Genomic DNA, 18,075 nt, shown 5'->3' with positions numbered 1-18,075 from the left:
CCCCTTACATGACATTACCACTGCTGAGATACAAGCCACAACCAGAGGACTATATGTTCCTGCCTGTTCCCCTTGACTGGGAAAGTCATTTAAAATGTTTTTAAACTTCCATAAAGCAATAGCCTAGCAACCATTGATCCAAAAAACACTGGAAAGTTTTCTTTATGAAAGACTTGTGTTTTTAGTGCTTATTGAGTATAATTGAGCAGTTCAGAGGTAATAAGACTATATTGAATTTAAAAAATGGACACACAGGGTAAGTTCTGTGTATGCTAAGTTAGCTTTGTCTATTACAACTTTCCTAGAATAAAATGTAACAAATTGTAGGAGATGGGAATGAAGATATCTGTGAAGCCATACTCAAAGGTAGTTTCTTCAACAGTGTCTTGTGTCTTACCAGGTAAATGTGACCATTGTTCGTTCAATGGGTCTGTTTGACAGTGTGTGGGTTAGTTACCACACGGAAGGCAGAACTGCAATCAGCGGAAAAGATTTTGGACAGTCCTCTGGTCGGCTGCTATTCAGGCCTGGGGAGAGTTCAAAGGTCATCACACTGACTATACTTGATGATGACCTTCCAGAAGGACCAGAGGAGTTTTTCCTCAACATTACCCTAGTAGAGCTACTAAATGCCAGGTAGAGTTCAGCCTGCTATCTGAAACCCCATCATGCAGTAGCTTGGAATAGTACTAGCTATATACTTTTATGTATGCTGAAAATCTATTTCTTTCCTCTTTATTTTCAGTTCAATGGATTTTACAGTGAGAGAGTATGGCCTACAGATTGACCAGCCTCCAGCTATTGGCAATCTGTCCTCCCTCATGGTGATTATCCAGAAAAATGACAACGCTGAGGGGATTCTGGAGTTTGACCCCAAATATGTCAACATCACTGGTACTTTTATTCCTCGCTCTTTTTTTTTTTTTTTTTTTTAAAGCTGTTTTGTGATTTACTATTTATCTTATTACCTTTTTTATTGAAGACAAAGTTCCTGTGCTTATAAATTTACAGGTAAACTTCTGGCCATTATTTTCATGATATGGACATTAACGATAAATGACCAATATTAAATCATTAATAAAAAAATAAAAAAATTAACAAGAAATAAAATTAATATTTTTTTAATGTTACAAGTGCATTTAGGCATCACTATTGTGTACAGTATGAAAGACAGATGTTTATTTTGAGAAATAGTTTACTTTAAAGTTGTCTCTTCATATTAAGATAGAAAATAGAAAATAATTTTAACATCTAAAGAATTATGCTACACCTTCAAATAATCTTAATTACAATACATATTGATGTGTATGTGATAGTGTTGTATTATGTTTTATTTAGCAAGTCTGTAACCACCTAGATCATAGATGGAAATGACTATTTACAGCCAATACAGGCAATTTACTATGGAAATACAGGTGCATCTCAATAAATTAGAATATCATAAAAAAGTTTTTCTGTAATTTAATTCAAAAAGTAAAACTTTTTTAAAGACTTTATTGTTTTAATTTTAATGATTACAGCTTGCTGCTCATCAAAATCAAAAAATCAGTATCTCAAATTATTAGAATATTTCATTTCAAGTTCTATTAAATTACCATACTCAGGGTATAAATACTGGGTTTAGGTCAGTAATCCCAACAGCAGTCATGGGGAAGTCTGCTGACTTGACAGTTGTCCAGAAGACGATCATCAAGACCCTCTACAATGAGGGTAAGCCACAGAGGGTCATTGCTGAAAGAGCTGGCTGTTCGCAGAGTGCTGTGCCAAAGCATATTCATGGAAAGTTGACTGGAAGGAAAAAGTGTGGTAGGAAAAGGTGTACAAGTGACAGGAATGACCACTGGCTTGAGAAGATTGTCAGGCGAAGCCGATTTAAGAACTTAGGAGAGCTTCAAAAGGAGTGGACTGAAGCTGGAGTCAGTGCATCAAGAGCCACTGCACACAGACGTCTTCAGGAAATGGGCTACAACTGTCACATTCCACGTACCAAGCCACTTCTGAACCAAAGACAACGTCAGAAGCGTCTTACCTGGGCCAAGGAGAAAAAGAACTGGACTGTTGCTCAGTGGTACAAAGTGCTCTTTTCAGATGAAAGTAAATTTTGCATTTCATTTGGAAATCAAGGTCCCAGAGTCTGGAGGAAGAGTGGATAGGCACAGAAACCAGGTTGCTTGAAGTCCAGTGTGAAGTTTCCACAGTCAGTGATGATTTGGGCTGCCATTTCATCTGCTGGTGTTGGTCCACTGTGTTTTCTGAAGTCCACAGTCAACGCAGCCATCTACAAGGAAATTTTAGAGCACTTCATGCTTCCTTCTGCTGACAAGCTTTATGGAGATGCTGATTTCATTTTCCAGCAGGATTTAGCACCTGCCCACACTGCCAAAGGTACCAAAAGCTGGTTCAATGACCATGGTGTTACTGTGCTTGATTAGCCAGCAAACTCACCTGACCTGAACCCCATAGAGAATCTATGGGGTATTGTCAAGAGGAAGATGGGAGACACCAGACCCAACAATGCAGATGACCTGAAGGCCGCTATCAAAGCAACCTGGGCTTCCATTACACCTGAGCAGTGCCACAGGCTGATTGCCTCGATGCCACGCCACATTGATGCAGTAATTCATGCAAAAGGAGGCCCAACCAAGTATTGAGTGCATAGAAATTAACATACTTTTCAGAAGCCTGACATTTCTGTTTAAAATGTCCTTCTTTTTATTGATCTTATGAAGTATTCTAATTTTTTGAGATATTGAATTGGTGGGTTTTTGCTAAATGTGAGCCAAAATCATCACAATTAAAAGAACCAAAGACTTAAAGTACTTCAGTCTGTGTGCATTGAATTTATTTAATACACGAGTTCCACAATTTGAGTTGAATTTTCTGAAATAAATGAACTTTTCCACAACATTATAATTTATTGAGATGCACCTGTTGTTTTAAAGCTTTTTAACAGTTATCGAGGTTGAGCCAAAAACCTAGGATTAGTTCGTGAAAGTAGGTTTTTGAAATAATCTCCAATATTTAACAAACGATGCAATTGACAGTGGTGGTCCTAGAGGCAAAGTTGCCGATTTGTTTCGAATTTCTTACAGACCTCTAGGGCCGTGAGTCAAACAGGTCCAGCGAGTTTTGTTCTGATCGGCCTCCGTTAACCTTGTCTGACAGCCGCTCTAAATTTATTGGTCGACGCTGGACGTGTTTTTTGAGATACATAAATGTCCTCATATACAATCGCGGCAACTTGGACAAAGACACCACATGCCAGTTTTCAAGTCCATCAGACTAGCTGTTGCATAGCTATAGCCGTTTTCATGTTTGTTTGTTTTTTTTCATTTTATAGCATAACTAAGTGGCTAGTCGCTGCGTCCTTATTCTCGCGACCACAGACTGAACCGCACATAGGTGTACGGAATTATCTCATTCCGTTCAAGAGGGATAGCCATTTTAGTAAAAGTGGCCATGCCCATATTGAACGTTTTGGCATCCTGTTGCGAGTGTGAATTCAAATTTAGACTTTTTTTCGATAATTATCGACAGTCAGACTCAAAAGAATCTTTCTGCACTGGTATGGTTGCGATCAGGGCGAAAAACCTAGGACTTTTTCGTAAAAGTAGGTTTCTCAAAAAATTACCCAAAAATTTAACCAGGGTGACAATCAAATCCAAGACATGTGTCTTGTTCGTCTTGACCCAATGATTCCAATGATATAAGACACTTGAATCTGCAAGAATCGACGAACGGTTTAGGAGTTATGAACCATTACATACTTTTGAACTCTGTAGTGCCACCATCAGGCTGATTGGGGCGAGCCTTGGTGACGTTGTAGAAGGGGTTGGTACTACCATCCCTCAAAGTTTCAAGTCTCTACAACTTAAGGTTTGGTCAGCCCGATCACTTTTATGGAAGACTGCTGATTCTTGGAATTTTTAACAATTACAGTAAGGTTTCAGTGCTACGTGCTTGAACCCCTAATGACAAAACAAAAAACTTTAACCTTTAAAAAAAACTAATTTGAACTAATAATTTAACCAAAATTAAAATGAATTAATAAATACTGTAATAGTATATAAATAATATCAAATTTCACTGGTATGCAAATGTGTATGATACATACAAATATTTGTTGTCAGTCTTTCCAATTGTTTTTGTGTCACAGTTGAGGAAGATGTAGGAATTCTGTCCATCCCTGTACTGAGGCGTATTGGATCCTATGGGCAGGTCACAGCAGAGTTTATCTCTAAAGGTTTGACTGCTCAGCCTGATTCAGATTACATTCTCCTCAATGGCTCCATCACCTTTCAGCATGGCCAAACCATCAGATATATCAATGTCTCCATTGTGGATGACACAGAGAGGTAAGGATGGGGTTATTAATTTTCATTGGTATTTGTGCTTTCATTGGATTGGTTAAAAATTGTATTATCAATGAGTGTATGTTTTGTGAACAATCGCGTTTCATTTAATTATGTTTTTTTGTCTTCCCACAGTGAATTTAATGAGATATTTGAGATGCAACTCACTGGTGCCACAGGAGGTGCCATACTTGGAGCTCAACTAATTGCACGAGTTACAATTGCCAAAAGTGACTCGCCAAATGGTGTGGTACGATTCATCAACCAAAGCGCCATCACCATTCCAAACCCTAACAGTACCCTCAGACTGACCCTGTTTGTAGAGAGAGCAGACGGGCTGCTGGGAAACGCCACGGTGAGCCCCGTCTAGACTATGACCTCACACTTCTGATGCCATATCCATAAAATATCTGTTTTTTATATGTGGGGAAGCACTTGGAGGACAGACAAACCCTGAACTGGTTGTTTCTATTGATTTGTATGTAATTAGTGGAATATTTTAGTGAATCAAAACTCAGAACATGTTTTTTTATGTTAAATTGTGTTACTTTAATGTAGATTTTTATGTGTAAAACCTTCACAGACAAAAGAAGATTTTTTAAGAGTTAAACAGTGCAATTTAATAAAATTTAATGAAAATAAGTGACAAGGCTCAAAACAGTATTTTACGATATTTATAAATGACAGTAGGCAAGATTTTTTTAAATGATATTTACATGCTTTCTGTACTGTTTTAAAGGAATCACCACATATTCAAAGTGTTCCTCTGATACGTGCTTGTGTCATTTCTATTCTTCAGGTATTATGGCAGATTTTAGGTCCAAACTCAGATGAGGTTTTACCATTAGTAAACACAGACATTGGTGAACCAGTGAACGGGACATTCAGTTTCAGAGATGGGGAAGGGGGTGTGCGCAGCATTGAGCTGAAGATCCTGCCTCACGGTGAGGTGGAGGTCACAGAAAAATTTATTGTCCTGCTTAGTATCCTCTCTGGAGAGATGGGCATTGACCCCAGAGCTGGATCTGTCACACTCATGGTACGTCCTGCTCAGCACAAAACAGTGGATAAAACTGTAAAAACAGCAATGTGATGTTTTAGCAATTGTGTATAATGTGTTCATTTTCCAGATTGAGAAGTTTGGAGACCCCAATGGCATAGTACAGTTCACAGAACAAGACCTGAAAGAGCGCATTTACAGTGAGCCTTCTGACAGTGAAGGCCCGCTCAAAATATCACTCCTTATCACACGCAGAGAGGGTGTTATGGGCAACATCACAGTAAGAAAAAAATAAAATAAAATAATTATATATATATATTTAAGCGTACCATAAAGCATAATATATACAAACACTACCGTTTAAAAGTTTGGGGTCGGGTCAGTAAGATTTTTTTTTTTTTTTTTTTTTTTTAAACCATCTGTAACACTGGGTTAACTCAAAAATGAGGTAGAGCTGGATCCATAGGCAAAAGAATTTAATAACAAAATAAACATAATAGCAAAACCACAACAGCACCAAACCATCTGTGTAGGACAATACTCGACAAGGAACACAAGAAACACTGGGTTTTAAATACTAGTGGGGTAATAGGCAAACAAGACATGATCACAGAACTAATCAGCTAGAAAAACTACAAAGGACAAAAATGGCACACAGGACAGGGAACAGGAACAGAAACGGTAAAATAAAAGTCCAATTAACAAAACAGATGAAACACAAAGCCAGGGAATATGTAACACCATCACAGGAATAAATTACATAAAATATATGAAAATAGAAAACAGTTATTTTAAATTGTGTTAATATTTCACAATATTACAGTTTTTCTGAATTTTCAAACAAATAAATGCAGCATTAGTGAGCATAAGAGACCTCTTTCAAAAACATTTTAAAAATCTCTCCAACCCCAAACTTTTGAACAGAAGTGTAGTAGTATTGTAATTGTTTATGTATTATTCTATATAAATGTTAATAGAATGATTTCAAGCCCCATAATTGTTTGTTCCCCCAGGTTTTCTGGGAAATCCTCAGTGATGCAGACACATCAGGAGACTTTGCTGCCCTGCAGGGTTCTGTCATTATCCTGGCAGGACAGCGTGTGGCAGAGATAGTCCTCACCCTGCTCCCTGACTCTGTGCCTGAGTTGGAGGAAACATACGTCCTCCGTCTAACCTCTGTGGAGGGTGGCGCAGAGTTGGATAAAAACCGCAGCAGTACCCGTTTAAAAGTCCGCGCCAATGACGAACCCCACGGGGTGTTTGTCCTTTATTCTCAAAACCAGTCAGTGGTTGTTAATGTGGCGGACCGAAGTAGACAACTCATTATCAGTGTTAACAGGCTGGCAGGGGCATTTGGCAATGCCAGTGTGGGATACAGAATCAGTTTTACCACGCCTGGGCAGAGTTTTACAGAGGACACGCTCACTGGGAACATACTGGTGAAAGACAGAGAACGAGAGGCCAGCGTTAGAGTGCCATTTAGTAGCCAGGTGTGTGATTTATTGTCTTTGAATTAGGTATAAGATTTTAAATGACTTTAAGAAGCTTGTCAACCTTAATAAGGTCTGTATTGATGTTTTGAATGTGTCCACTACAGGTGTTCTTTGTGACAGGCTTTAACTTCAGCGTTGAGCTGACGGATGTGACTCTAATTGGTCCCCTGCTCAGTTCACCTCCCAGAATTCAACTGGAATCAAAGCTGGCTGTCGTTTCTGTTCCTGAAGTGGCAGCTAATGCTGAGGTTGAATATTGCATAAAACATCATTCTAATATTATCACCAAATGGCGCACAACTAATTAAAGGCACAATATGTAGGATTTTTGGATTCAGATATCCAAAAACCACTAGAACAGGGTTATATATGTTTTGTTGACTTGTGTACTTACATCATCCCAAGATTTAAACATTCCAAGAATGTTTAAATCCAGAGAAAAAAGTCATTTTTAAGACATCATACCTGCGTTACCCTCGATTTCCTGTTTTATTCTATAGAAACCATGGAAACACCAAAGATGCTTTAATATATTATATGTTTTATTAGGTAAAGGAGCAACTGTTTGGATACATTTATAGACAGAAAACTAATCATTTTTATCAAACATTCTTATCATTTAAATCTGGATTTCTTTATTTACTGCGAGTACCATGTTTTACCATGACTAATATCGATCTATCTTACTGCAGTGTGCAACAAGTGTCTCGTAGCTGCCGAGCGAACGGCCCTGCTCTGCTTCATACTACAGTAACATTAATAATCTCATCCATGAACATGATTTCTGCCCGAGTCCTGTCCCGATTGTTTTCCACCGGCTGTGAGGTGAAGACGACATCTCCCAAGAATCCGTGCTTAATCTCGGTGTCATCAAGCTACACCTTTGTTTTGAACAGGCGACCTCTAGCGGAGAAAAACTACATAGTGTGCCTTTAATAAGCTGGTTTGGTGGTTTGCCAATATTGTCTTATCCAGATATTACATCAGTTGTAGTTTTGGCTATATATACTGTATATATACTGTTTTGGTGTCTGCAATGATACCACTTAAAAGCTATTAAATAAATAAATAAATGTGTTAAAAAACATGAAAAAAAAAAAAAAAAACATGTTATGGTCATGTTAAAGTTTTTTACAGTGTTTTACAGAAAAAATACTGAAGAAATTAGCATATATTAAACTAAGAAAATAAGCATACATTAAAACCAGTACAATTAATACTACCCTACTTTTTCACATTATAATGACAAAAATTTGTGGATTGATTATGAAAATAATGCCACAATGCAAAAAAAAAAAAAAAAAAAAAAATCTTTTAATGCATCATTATAGTAGACATAATCTAATATAAATTATTTATCACTGTTTGTCTCTAATGCTTTGTACTGAAACTCTTTTTGCTGTTTCTCTTCCTGTGCTGTAGGTTGGATTTACCTCTTTGTCACTTCGTGTCTCAGATATAGAGAGTGGCCAGTGTGAGGCGCTGGTGACACGAACAGGCTTATATGGGAACGTAACCATCCGATGGAGCTCTGGGTTCCCTCCTGGCCAAACTCCACCAGGCTACCAGCCAGGAGACATTTCACCAAGATCAGGTTTGCCTTAAAGAGAGAAATGACTTAATATATATAAATCCAGAAATTATGAACTAACACAATATTAGTCTGAATCTGATGTTCTTCTTTTTCTCTTTCTTTTTTTCTTTTTTTTTTAGGCATGGTAATGCTTGCCCATGGTCAGAGGAGTGAAGTGATCTCTCTTAATGCTGTTAATAACATGTCAGTTGTCTCAGCACATGCCATTTATCTGACCTCTGTAGAGTCGGAGTCACCTGGTGGAGCCCGTCTCAGGTAAACAAAAACAAAATCTTTCTCTTTCTCTTAATTCTCATTGGTATCTGGATTGTTTGATGTATATGTTGTGCGTTTAGGATTGGTTACACAGTAGCTGAGGTGGAGCCATTAGGATTGTATCAGTTTCATCCTGATTCTCGGCAGCTGGTAATTGAGGAGGACGTGCAGACCATCACCCTTTACGTCCAGCGCCTCTACGGCTTTCGCAGCAACCGCTCCAGCATCTCCTACAAGACATGGCCTGGCACTGCCCAACCCGATAAGGACTTTGCACCGGTAGCAGACGGGCAGCTTCTGTTTGATTCCCACCAAACATCAGCTGCCATTCGACTTTCCATTCTAGATGATTCCCTAACTGAACCAGATGAAAATTTTTATGTGAACTTAACCAGCGTGCGTGTTCTCAGCGCCAGTTTGCCTTCAATCGCAGCTCAGCCTCGCATTGTGTCTCAGCATAGTGTTGCTACAGTTACCATTCGTGGTAACGATGTTGTTAGTGGATTTCTGAGCATAGGACCAGCGATAATACGCATTTCTGAAGACAGTCAGGAAGGTGCACCCCAACAGAAGCTTGCCTTAAGAGTACGTAGGTCGGTAGGGCTTACAGGAGTGGTGAGTGCCAAAATCAGGGCTTATTCAGGACTCAGAACCCCAGAGGGGGATGCAGCCCAGTTTCATCAGGAGCATAATGGCACATGGGCCTTGGAGGGGGAGGACTTTGCCCTGGAGACCCAAACTGTCACGTTGTTGGAGGGACAGAACGAGGTGGAGGTCAGTGTCCTCATACTGAATGATCAGGAGCCTGAGGGGCAGGAGGCCTTCTTTATCTACCTCAGTGAGGCAGAAGGTGGAGCACAGATTGTCAGCGTGCCAGATGAACTGGGGTTCACTTCCTTTGCCAAAATCATTATTCTAGGTGAGAACCTTACTGTCATTACAGGATTTTTTTTTTTTTTTCTGCCTTAGTGTTATTTACTTTTCCTGCCAAAAGTTTCACTGACTCTACCACCAAACGTATAAACTTAATTTTTTGAATTTCTGTATACCTGTAAAAAAAATAAATAAAAACACTATATTTTGTAAAATGGATAATTTTAAGTTTGTTCTAAATGATGCTTTTGAGACAAGTCATTCTTTCAGATTTTACAAACCCTCGTCTATTTTAGCCGGCTAGGCAATGTTACTTTGGTGACATATTTAAATCAGCCAAATACACAATAACATTGTTCAGTACATCATTGGAAACTGCATACAATTGAAAGGAAATGCATGTACATGATAAAGAACGTTATAGATAAACATAATATGTAGTGACTGCAGCACTGGCCCGATAGAGCAAGTGACACCTCAGTCAGCTGGCCTGAAACTCTTTTATATTGTTGAGCCCTTGATTATTTTGATATTTTTCTTTAATACTGTACATTACTGTTCAGAAGTTTTGGATCTGTCAAATCTTTTATTTATTTTTTTATTTTTTTTTTTATTTTGTGTGCGTTTGGAAGTCTCTTATGCTTACCAAGTCTGCATTTATTTAATCAAAAATTCAGTAATATTGTGAAATATTATTACAATTTAAAACAACTGTTTTCTATTTTAATATATTTTAAAATGTAATTTATTCCTGTGATGGCAAAGCTGAATTTTCATTACTGTCATTACTCCAGTCTTCAGTATCACATGATCCTTCAGAAATCATTCTAATATGCTGATTTTGTGCTCTACAAACACTTTTTATTATCAATGTTGAAAACAGTTTTGCTGCTTGATATTTTTTTGGGAATCATGATCATTTTTTTCAAGATTCTTTGATGAATAGGAAATTCATAAGAACAGCATTTATTTGAAATACAAATCTTTTGTTACATTGTAAATGTTTGTACTGTCACTTTTAATCAATTTAATGCATCCTTGCTAAAAAACAGTATTATTTTCTTTAAAAAAAAAAAAAAAAAGAAAGAAAAAATCTTTTAAACGGTGTATATTTCAGCTCAGCCACTAATGTTTCTCTGCTACAGGGAGTGACCTTCAGAATGGTATAGTTGGCTTCAGTTTGAGCTCTCTGTCGGGTCAGATCCTGGATGAGGACTCAGGGAACAGGACAGCAACACTATTTCTGCAAAGACAGGAGAACAGGTATCGGCGATGTTTAAGATTATGTTAATCAGTAGATATGCATGCCAAAAAAATAAATAAATAAATAAACATCCCCATGTTTCCAGAGCATTTGAAGATGTGTTGGTGTTTTGGCGGGTCACGTTCAGCACTTCAGTTCACTCAGTGGTCAGTCATGGAGTGAATCTGACCAGAGAGCTGCAGCAGACCTCGGGCACATCTGTCTGCAGGAAAGGGGAAATACTCTGTGCCCTCAAGCTGGAAGTCCGGCCAGACAAGGTATATTTAATTCATATTTTACTGCTGCACATTTTTTAGAAGTCTCTTACCAGACCTTACCAGACATTTTTCAGTTTTTTTTTTTTTCATCAAAGTTTTGATTTCCTTTGGTGTTTGTTTTTATCATTTGTTTCGTTTTGGTTGTGGGTTTGTTTTGTGATTTATTTTTTTCTGTTTTTTGTTTTGTTTTGATTTTTCTTTTTTATAAGTCTCATTCAGAACTTCCTGTCAATTTTGATTATGATTGTTTTTATGTAGTGTTTAAGAGGAATCCACTTTAACAGCTTCTCTGCTCATCTTGCTCCTTGTCGTTTGGTCTGTGTACTGCAGGACCCAGAGTATGAGGTGTGGTTTCTGGTGGAGGTCTATAAAGTGGGTGAGGGTGCCACCATAAACCAAACTGCCCGTTTTGCCAACGTCACCATGCTAGAGAGTGATGACCCACGGGGGCTGGTGTACTTTGCCCAGGGCTCCAGACTACCTGTGGTCACCCTCAAAGCCACAAGCGTCAGTCTTCAGGTCTACAGGGATGCCAGTACAGCATCAGCTATCTCTGTGAAGTACCGCATGCAGGTGAGATTCATTATAAAATGGCAGCTTCTCTTAAAATACCAATAAATATACAATAAGCACAATAACATGCAGGATCTAGAGGCAAGGAGGCATAGAGAATGCATATACAGTACTTCCTCAATTTTGTGTGTTCTACCAAATTATTACATTACAAACTCGTATGCTGTGTTACGTTACACTTGTTTCTTGCTGAAAATTCAGTTACTCTTATTAATTGCTCATTGGCTGTAATCAAAGAGCAGCTACATATCCAACTACCCAGCCTATGCCCCTCTCTGACCCTATTACATAATGTGACCTCATTAGTGATGAGAGGCCTGAGATGATGTCAAATTCATGAGCTAAGATGATGAATGTAGAGAAGATAAGAGCTCTGAGCAATTAGGCCACTGAGTTCCCAGAAGATACTTCAAAGGCAATATATATGGTTGCATAGTGGATCTGAAAAAGTAGGATTTGACATGTCGAATATAGTTTTACGCCCAAAATACATCAGTCTGTGGGAATGCTTTCTCATGCCAGCTTTTTTGCTGTTTTTGTCCATCTGGCACACCCTTTCCTTTCCTCCATTTTTCAGTTTTTATTGCCTACTGTTTCACTTTTAGGCACTAGGAAATGCTTTTAATTTCCAGTATGTTACATACTTCAAAGGAAAAAACAACATGTAATCATATCACTGCAGATTTAAAATTAAAAAAGTTTTTAATCGCCACCTCTGTCAACCTCTGCCCATGTGTCAAGCTACTTTAAAAGTTCTCAGAAAAGTGACTATTAATGTATTAATTGTGTAATGTGTGTCATCTACTCTCACAGGAGCTTCAGAAAGCAGAATCTATTGGACCCAATCTGATCTGGCCTGCCGTGGCAGGACAGGACTTCGTCATGGCGGAGGGCACCCTGACTTTTGAGATTGGACAAAGAAGTGCCGGTCTGGACGTGGCCCTCATGGCAAGCACCGGTTCCTCCAACCCAACGCCCAAGCGGTTTCGCGTGGTTCTGTCTGATGCCACCGGTGGCGCACGGGTTCACCCAGAATTTGGGCTGGCTAATGTCACCCTGGTTTCGGACTCGGAGGCTCAGGCAATATGGGCCCTGCTGGACCAGTTACATCAGCCTCTGGATGAGACCATCATCAACCGGGTTCTGCAGGGACTTATCAATAAAGTTAGTAAGGACATCACTCCAGAGCAGCTAACAGCAGTGTTAGATGCGTTAAGCAAGGTAAGCATATGAGGGAAGTGTGTGTGTTTGACCTAAACCTTAAGGGTCAAAATTTCAGAAAAAAAAAATTTCTCCAAAAGTATATAAGGCATACATTATACATTACAATACATTACAAATATATTAAATTAGAAAACAGTTATTCTACATTGTAATTTTACTGTTTTAACTGTATTTTAATCAAATAAATGCAGCCTTGGTGAGCATAAGAAACTTCTCTCAAAAACATAAAATCTTACAGACCACAAACTTTTGAACAGTAGTGTATATATTTATACAATGAATTATAAACATGTTTATCTGGATTTAGAGATGTGAGAATTATCATCTTATCAAGTCAGACGGATCTTGAGAATTTTTTTTTTTTTTTTTTTTTTTAATACAGCAGATTCAGAAATCCAGCTGGTCTGCTTTCGGTCTAAAGAACAATGAGGGGCCACATATTGCTCCCCAGAGATCAATTAAGACAGCTTTCACAATGCTTTTTGTTCCTTAAGTTCATAGTTCATAGAAATCTTGGGAGTACAATGCTTGTATGTGCAGCCACATGGCTCCACTGTGTAAAACAATCTCTATTCTTGGCAACAAGGCTTTGTCTTTCAGTTAATCTGTATTATTTTATTACTGAAAAAAAAAAAAAACACCCATATTGCTTAATATTATTAGTACAACAATCGGGGTTTTGGAGATTTAAACATTTGAACATTTAAGCAGTTGGTTTGCTTGAAGTTTGCTTTATTCACATTAAATGTTGTGGTGGATAACTAAAATTAAAATTATTTTGTCTGGATAATGATAAAATAAGCAACAAAATCCCATTTTGAATTAAGCAATCGAAAAGAATACTCTAACAACCTCCCAGAATACCTTAGCAACAACTTAGCAATGCACTGGCAACCACCGATAATTCCCAAGCATTATGGCAGCGCCATGCGCATTTTATAACATTTTATAACTTTCTAAATATTTGTTGCATTTTATTGTATGTAAAGTTAATGTAAAGTATATATATTATCTTAGTTTTCAAACTTTTTAATTATCCTAACCTCACTTTACAGATTCTAAATGACGCTGAGCAGACTCCTCTAAAAGAAAGCAGCCGCAGCTTGACCTATGACCTCCTGTGTGCCATGGCAAACCCCAGCAGAGCAGACACTCGAGGACTGAGCCAGCTCGCTGAAGTGGCAGAGCGTTTTGCCTTCAGCCTGCTCACGGACATTGAGTGTGGGACAAAGGAAAAAAGGTGAGATCTATTTATTGCCATTTAATAGGCTTTTTTCTGTTTGTTTTTACCTGAGCTCATTGTTGTATGCATTGATTTCCTCTATACTCCATTCAGAGGCACAACCATACTGGATACTTGCCCGTATTTCACCATAGCTGCTCACCACTGGTACCCCACTCAGATCAACGGCCACACATTTACAGGCAAAAACACAGACACGTTCACTCTGCCTGAGACTCTGCTGGAGGTGCCAGCCCTTCCTGCCGACAGCATGGCCCCGTCCGCTTGCCGTAAAGTGCACTTCACAGAATACAGTACTGAGCACTGGTTCCTCACCAACACAAAAGCCAGCGCATTAAATGACAAGGTGGAAGTGTGTTTCACTGTATTCCTGAATATATCAACACTCAACACTGTATTGTTTTTTTTTTATTTGTTTGATTAAACAAAAGTGAATGTAGCTTTTGACAAGTAGGCTCAAGCAGTGTCCAGCAGATGACACTGTTGAGTTGGAAATTTTAAGTCTCCCTTTAATGTGTCATTATGATTTTAGACGGTTTGTGTGCCTTTACATATGTGGTTTCCTCAAGGATGTGACATTTATAGTGATTATAGAGATTTTATTTGCACTTGGAATTGGGAAACTGACTAAAACTCTGTGTTTTTATAGGTAATCCATTTTGAATAATCCACATGTATGTTTGTTGCAGGTTTTCTCAGTCAGTCTTCACGGCAGAGGCTCTAAACCTCTCGCTGACGGTCAAGAGGTTGTTTACCGCATACACACTCCAGATCGACGTGGAAAACCTCGCCAATCTCTGTGCCTGCTTTGGAATCAGGCTGCCGAGAGGTAATTATGAAACATAAACACATGTATATTGTTATAATTAAGTGCTGCATGACACAACTTTATATTTTTAAAAAGTTAAGAGCCCTTTTAGTAGCCTATTTACAAACGTGTGACACACATCACATACTGCAATGATACATATACCACCACCATGCCTATTTACTAAGAAATTCCTCATCCAAATGAACTTGACAGACCATCTGGCAGTAAAGCTTTGACCTTGTCCATGTATTTCACACTCATCGGTGAGACAGACAGTGTGTACAGTGGAGATTTTAAGGGTCAGGGTTTGTGACCTGCCATGACGAAGTCTTTTAAGGCCTGTCTCACTCATTCTTTAGGACGTGTGCGTGTGTGTGTGACCAAGAAAGTTCTGTGCATTCTACAGGGTGTGTTCTTCACCAGGAAGCCATTCTAGAGGACATTTCACAGCTTTTAGGCAAGACTATTAGCTGCACAATTTGTCCCTGTATTCTCTCCAGGTTTGGGTTGATGTAAAACAGATTGCTCTCACAATTATGTTTTAGATAACAGATGTTCCAAATATTATGTATTCTGTTAACTTTGGGACCTTACTTCATAACCATTTATTATGCAATTGTGATTCCTTGTGATGTAAATGACACCCTAGAGCGACTAATCGATTCCTTCAGCTAACTTATCTTAGTGACAGCTTAATAGCTGGCAGTTTGTTGAGAGTTTGTTTGGAATGATAAGTTGGTGTGTTGCATAAGTTTAATTTAGATGAATAGACAGCCAAGTCCAATTTAACAGCTTTCTGTGTTTCCTCACAGAAAACAATCTGTTGCACTGAACTTAATCTTAAAATATCATGAAATTCTCATTTCACAGCCTGAACCAACAGCACACTGAGCATTTCTCTTTGTACTAGAAACAATTAAGAATTAGAGATGCGCAATATATCGGTCCCATATCAGTTATTTGATGATTATTAGAGAACAATTATTATGATTTTTTATAATATTATTTAGTGTCACAAGTGGCATAGAAATGACATACTTCACCTTTAAACAAAACAAAACAAAACTCAAACAAAAAAAGAAACAAAAGTTTGTTTTTGGTTTACAGGTTAGAATATATCATTATATGTGGCTTGTCATGATCATTTTGGTTTGATTTCTCCTGTCCAGCTGGCTGTCTGATGGTCAATTCTGTCGTGTGGTGGACGACAGTCAGAATTTTGTCGAGTGTGCCTGTACGCATCTGTCCGTCTACACAGCATATGCAGAGACAGGAAGTTTTGCTTCATTTAACGAGGCCTTCTATGCTGCTGGCTTCATTTGTATCTCAGGTAACTCACTACAGTTCATTCTACATGCTTGAGGGAATGCAAAACCCACCGTAATGTGACAAGAAATCATGCATTGCTTGTGTCCTCAAGACTTTGTACAGTATATGTCTGTGTCTTTCACCCACAGGGTTTGCCTTGGCCGTTGTGTCTCATGTGCTGTGCTCTAGATTCCTCATGTTTGCTGCCAAACTCCTCACACACATGATGATGGCCTGCTTAGGAACTCAGGTAAGACCAGTAATTTGGTCAGCCAGATTTAGTTTTGATGGTAAACAGCATGCCTATTCTAGTCAATCAGCTAGACTAACACCAAACCTGAATATAAATGCTTGCTGGTATAAGATGGTTTAATTGTCCACTGTAACTCCACGTTGTCCTTATAATATATAAATAAACTGGTCTGGTGTGTGTTGCGTCAATACAGTACAGTAACTGATAATGTGATGGTGAGGCTGAACTCCACTTATAATTTGTGCTTGGGAATCAGTATCAGGATCTAGGACGCTGCTCCAAAGAAATGTGATACAGCTATGACGTCAACATGACGCTTTTTGCTGCGTAATATGGCCTAGTTTACCGTGAGGATGTTAAGTTGTCTTTGAGCCAGTTTAAGGTACAGTATAATGTTGCAGAGTCCCAAGAGTTGTGTTAAACTTAGTAAAAGCTCAAAGTGGATGTTTTGTTTGTACTCTCAATAACATGTCGAGGTGGTCGTGCAAATGCATGAGCATTAAAGGGCTTTCCTCTGCCTGTGCGTCAGTGACATTGTACTGTAACCTGAATACACAAAGACGCAAGACGGTATCAAAAAGTACTGCACAAGTCACTTCTATTGAAAACAGTGATTTAAGATAGATAAGTCTGGTCCAGGTTAGTTTTGCGTGAATGGACAGGTGTTGAAGGTGTCTTTTTGCACGTATCTCTTTCAGATAAAGCACGTTGGGAAACCCAAGAACTTTATCAAGCCTTTAGATTCAAATGCACACAGCTTGTAGATTTGGTGAGGGGGGGGACAGATAACATTTTCTAAGAAATGTGTCATTGCAGCTTGGGCGAACACAACCAAATGGGCTAGTGTGTTAAGCCCTGACAACCGAACTATCCCTGTGCACCCATCCTTCTACAAAGAAGAGGGAGGTCATTTAGTCAGTGGTCTGATACCTGTGGATCGGAGTGGGAATTTTCCACTGGTCCTGCTCACTTATAGAAAAAGAAGAAAACAAACATGGCTCTACTTAACAGGGCTTTGAAAAACCCGGTCGCATTCTGTCATCCGTTAATTGTTTTGCTGTTCTTTACCTCAATGGTGTTGGATGGAAAATTCCAGTCTGGCTATCCCAAGAAGTCATGTGTCATGCAGGTTCGGTACTGGCAACAGCTGGGCTCATGTTTTGTCAAAGGATGTTAAAAGGTTAAAAGATAAATATCCTCTAGACTTGGAAAAAGAGTTGATCTAAGTCAATTCCGGACTTTCCAGTAAGCACATGTGTGTCATTGAGATGTCTGTGAAAGAGTGCATCATCTGGAAATCAAAGCATTCTTTTTAAAGTGGTATTTGTGTACAAACATTTAATAAACATCTTTGAAAAGAGTGTATTTACACACATTCTAAATCTGAAATGTCACAAAAACATCCATGTGTCATTTTAACATCTGGATTTTGCAACATTTTGCAGATGAGTAAACACTTTAAAAATGACTTCTCCTAGATAAAATGCGGTAACACTTTAGTATAGGGAACACATATAAACTATTAACTACGACTTTTCTCTCAATAAACTCGTAATTTACTGCTTATTAATAGTT

The 18,075-nt window shown here is 38.5% G+C and overlaps 1 protein-coding gene across 1 annotated transcript in view; it reads left to right on the top strand.

Moving 5' to 3' along the window:
• The window catches only part of adgrv1 (adhesion G protein-coupled receptor V1), a 153,200-nt gene that overhangs the window by 74,071 nt on the left and 61,054 nt on the right, over positions 1–18,075 (top strand). Inside the window, exons 64-83 of the mRNA XM_051895477.1 lie at positions 401–636; positions 746–894; positions 4,157–4,355; positions 4,488–4,707; positions 5,152–5,391; positions 5,483–5,632; positions 6,366–6,842; positions 6,950–7,093; positions 8,268–8,439; positions 8,559–8,694; positions 8,775–9,613; positions 10,713–10,830; positions 10,917–11,088; positions 11,419–11,661; positions 12,475–12,882; positions 13,941–14,125; positions 14,222–14,474; positions 14,818–14,957; positions 16,109–16,269; positions 16,397–16,497. Coding sequence (XP_051751437.1) covers positions 401–636; positions 746–894; positions 4,157–4,355; positions 4,488–4,707; positions 5,152–5,391; positions 5,483–5,632; positions 6,366–6,842; positions 6,950–7,093; positions 8,268–8,439; positions 8,559–8,694; positions 8,775–9,613; positions 10,713–10,830; positions 10,917–11,088; positions 11,419–11,661; positions 12,475–12,882; positions 13,941–14,125; positions 14,222–14,474; positions 14,818–14,957; positions 16,109–16,269; positions 16,397–16,497 — 4,743 coding nt within the window. The remainder of the gene's footprint in view (positions 1–400; positions 637–745; positions 895–4,156; positions 4,356–4,487; positions 4,708–5,151; positions 5,392–5,482; positions 5,633–6,365; positions 6,843–6,949; positions 7,094–8,267; positions 8,440–8,558; positions 8,695–8,774; positions 9,614–10,712; positions 10,831–10,916; positions 11,089–11,418; positions 11,662–12,474; positions 12,883–13,940; positions 14,126–14,221; positions 14,475–14,817; positions 14,958–16,108; positions 16,270–16,396; positions 16,498–18,075) is intronic.

This window comes from Ctenopharyngodon idella, chromosome 5 (assembly GCF_019924925.1).
Source record: "Ctenopharyngodon idella isolate HZGC_01 chromosome 5, HZGC01, whole genome shotgun sequence".
Lineage (NCBI taxonomy): Eukaryota > Metazoa > Chordata > Actinopteri > Cypriniformes > Xenocyprididae > Ctenopharyngodon > Ctenopharyngodon idella.
The sequence above is the reverse complement of the archived record's forward strand: the minus strand, read 5'-3'. Positions and strand labels throughout refer to the sequence as shown.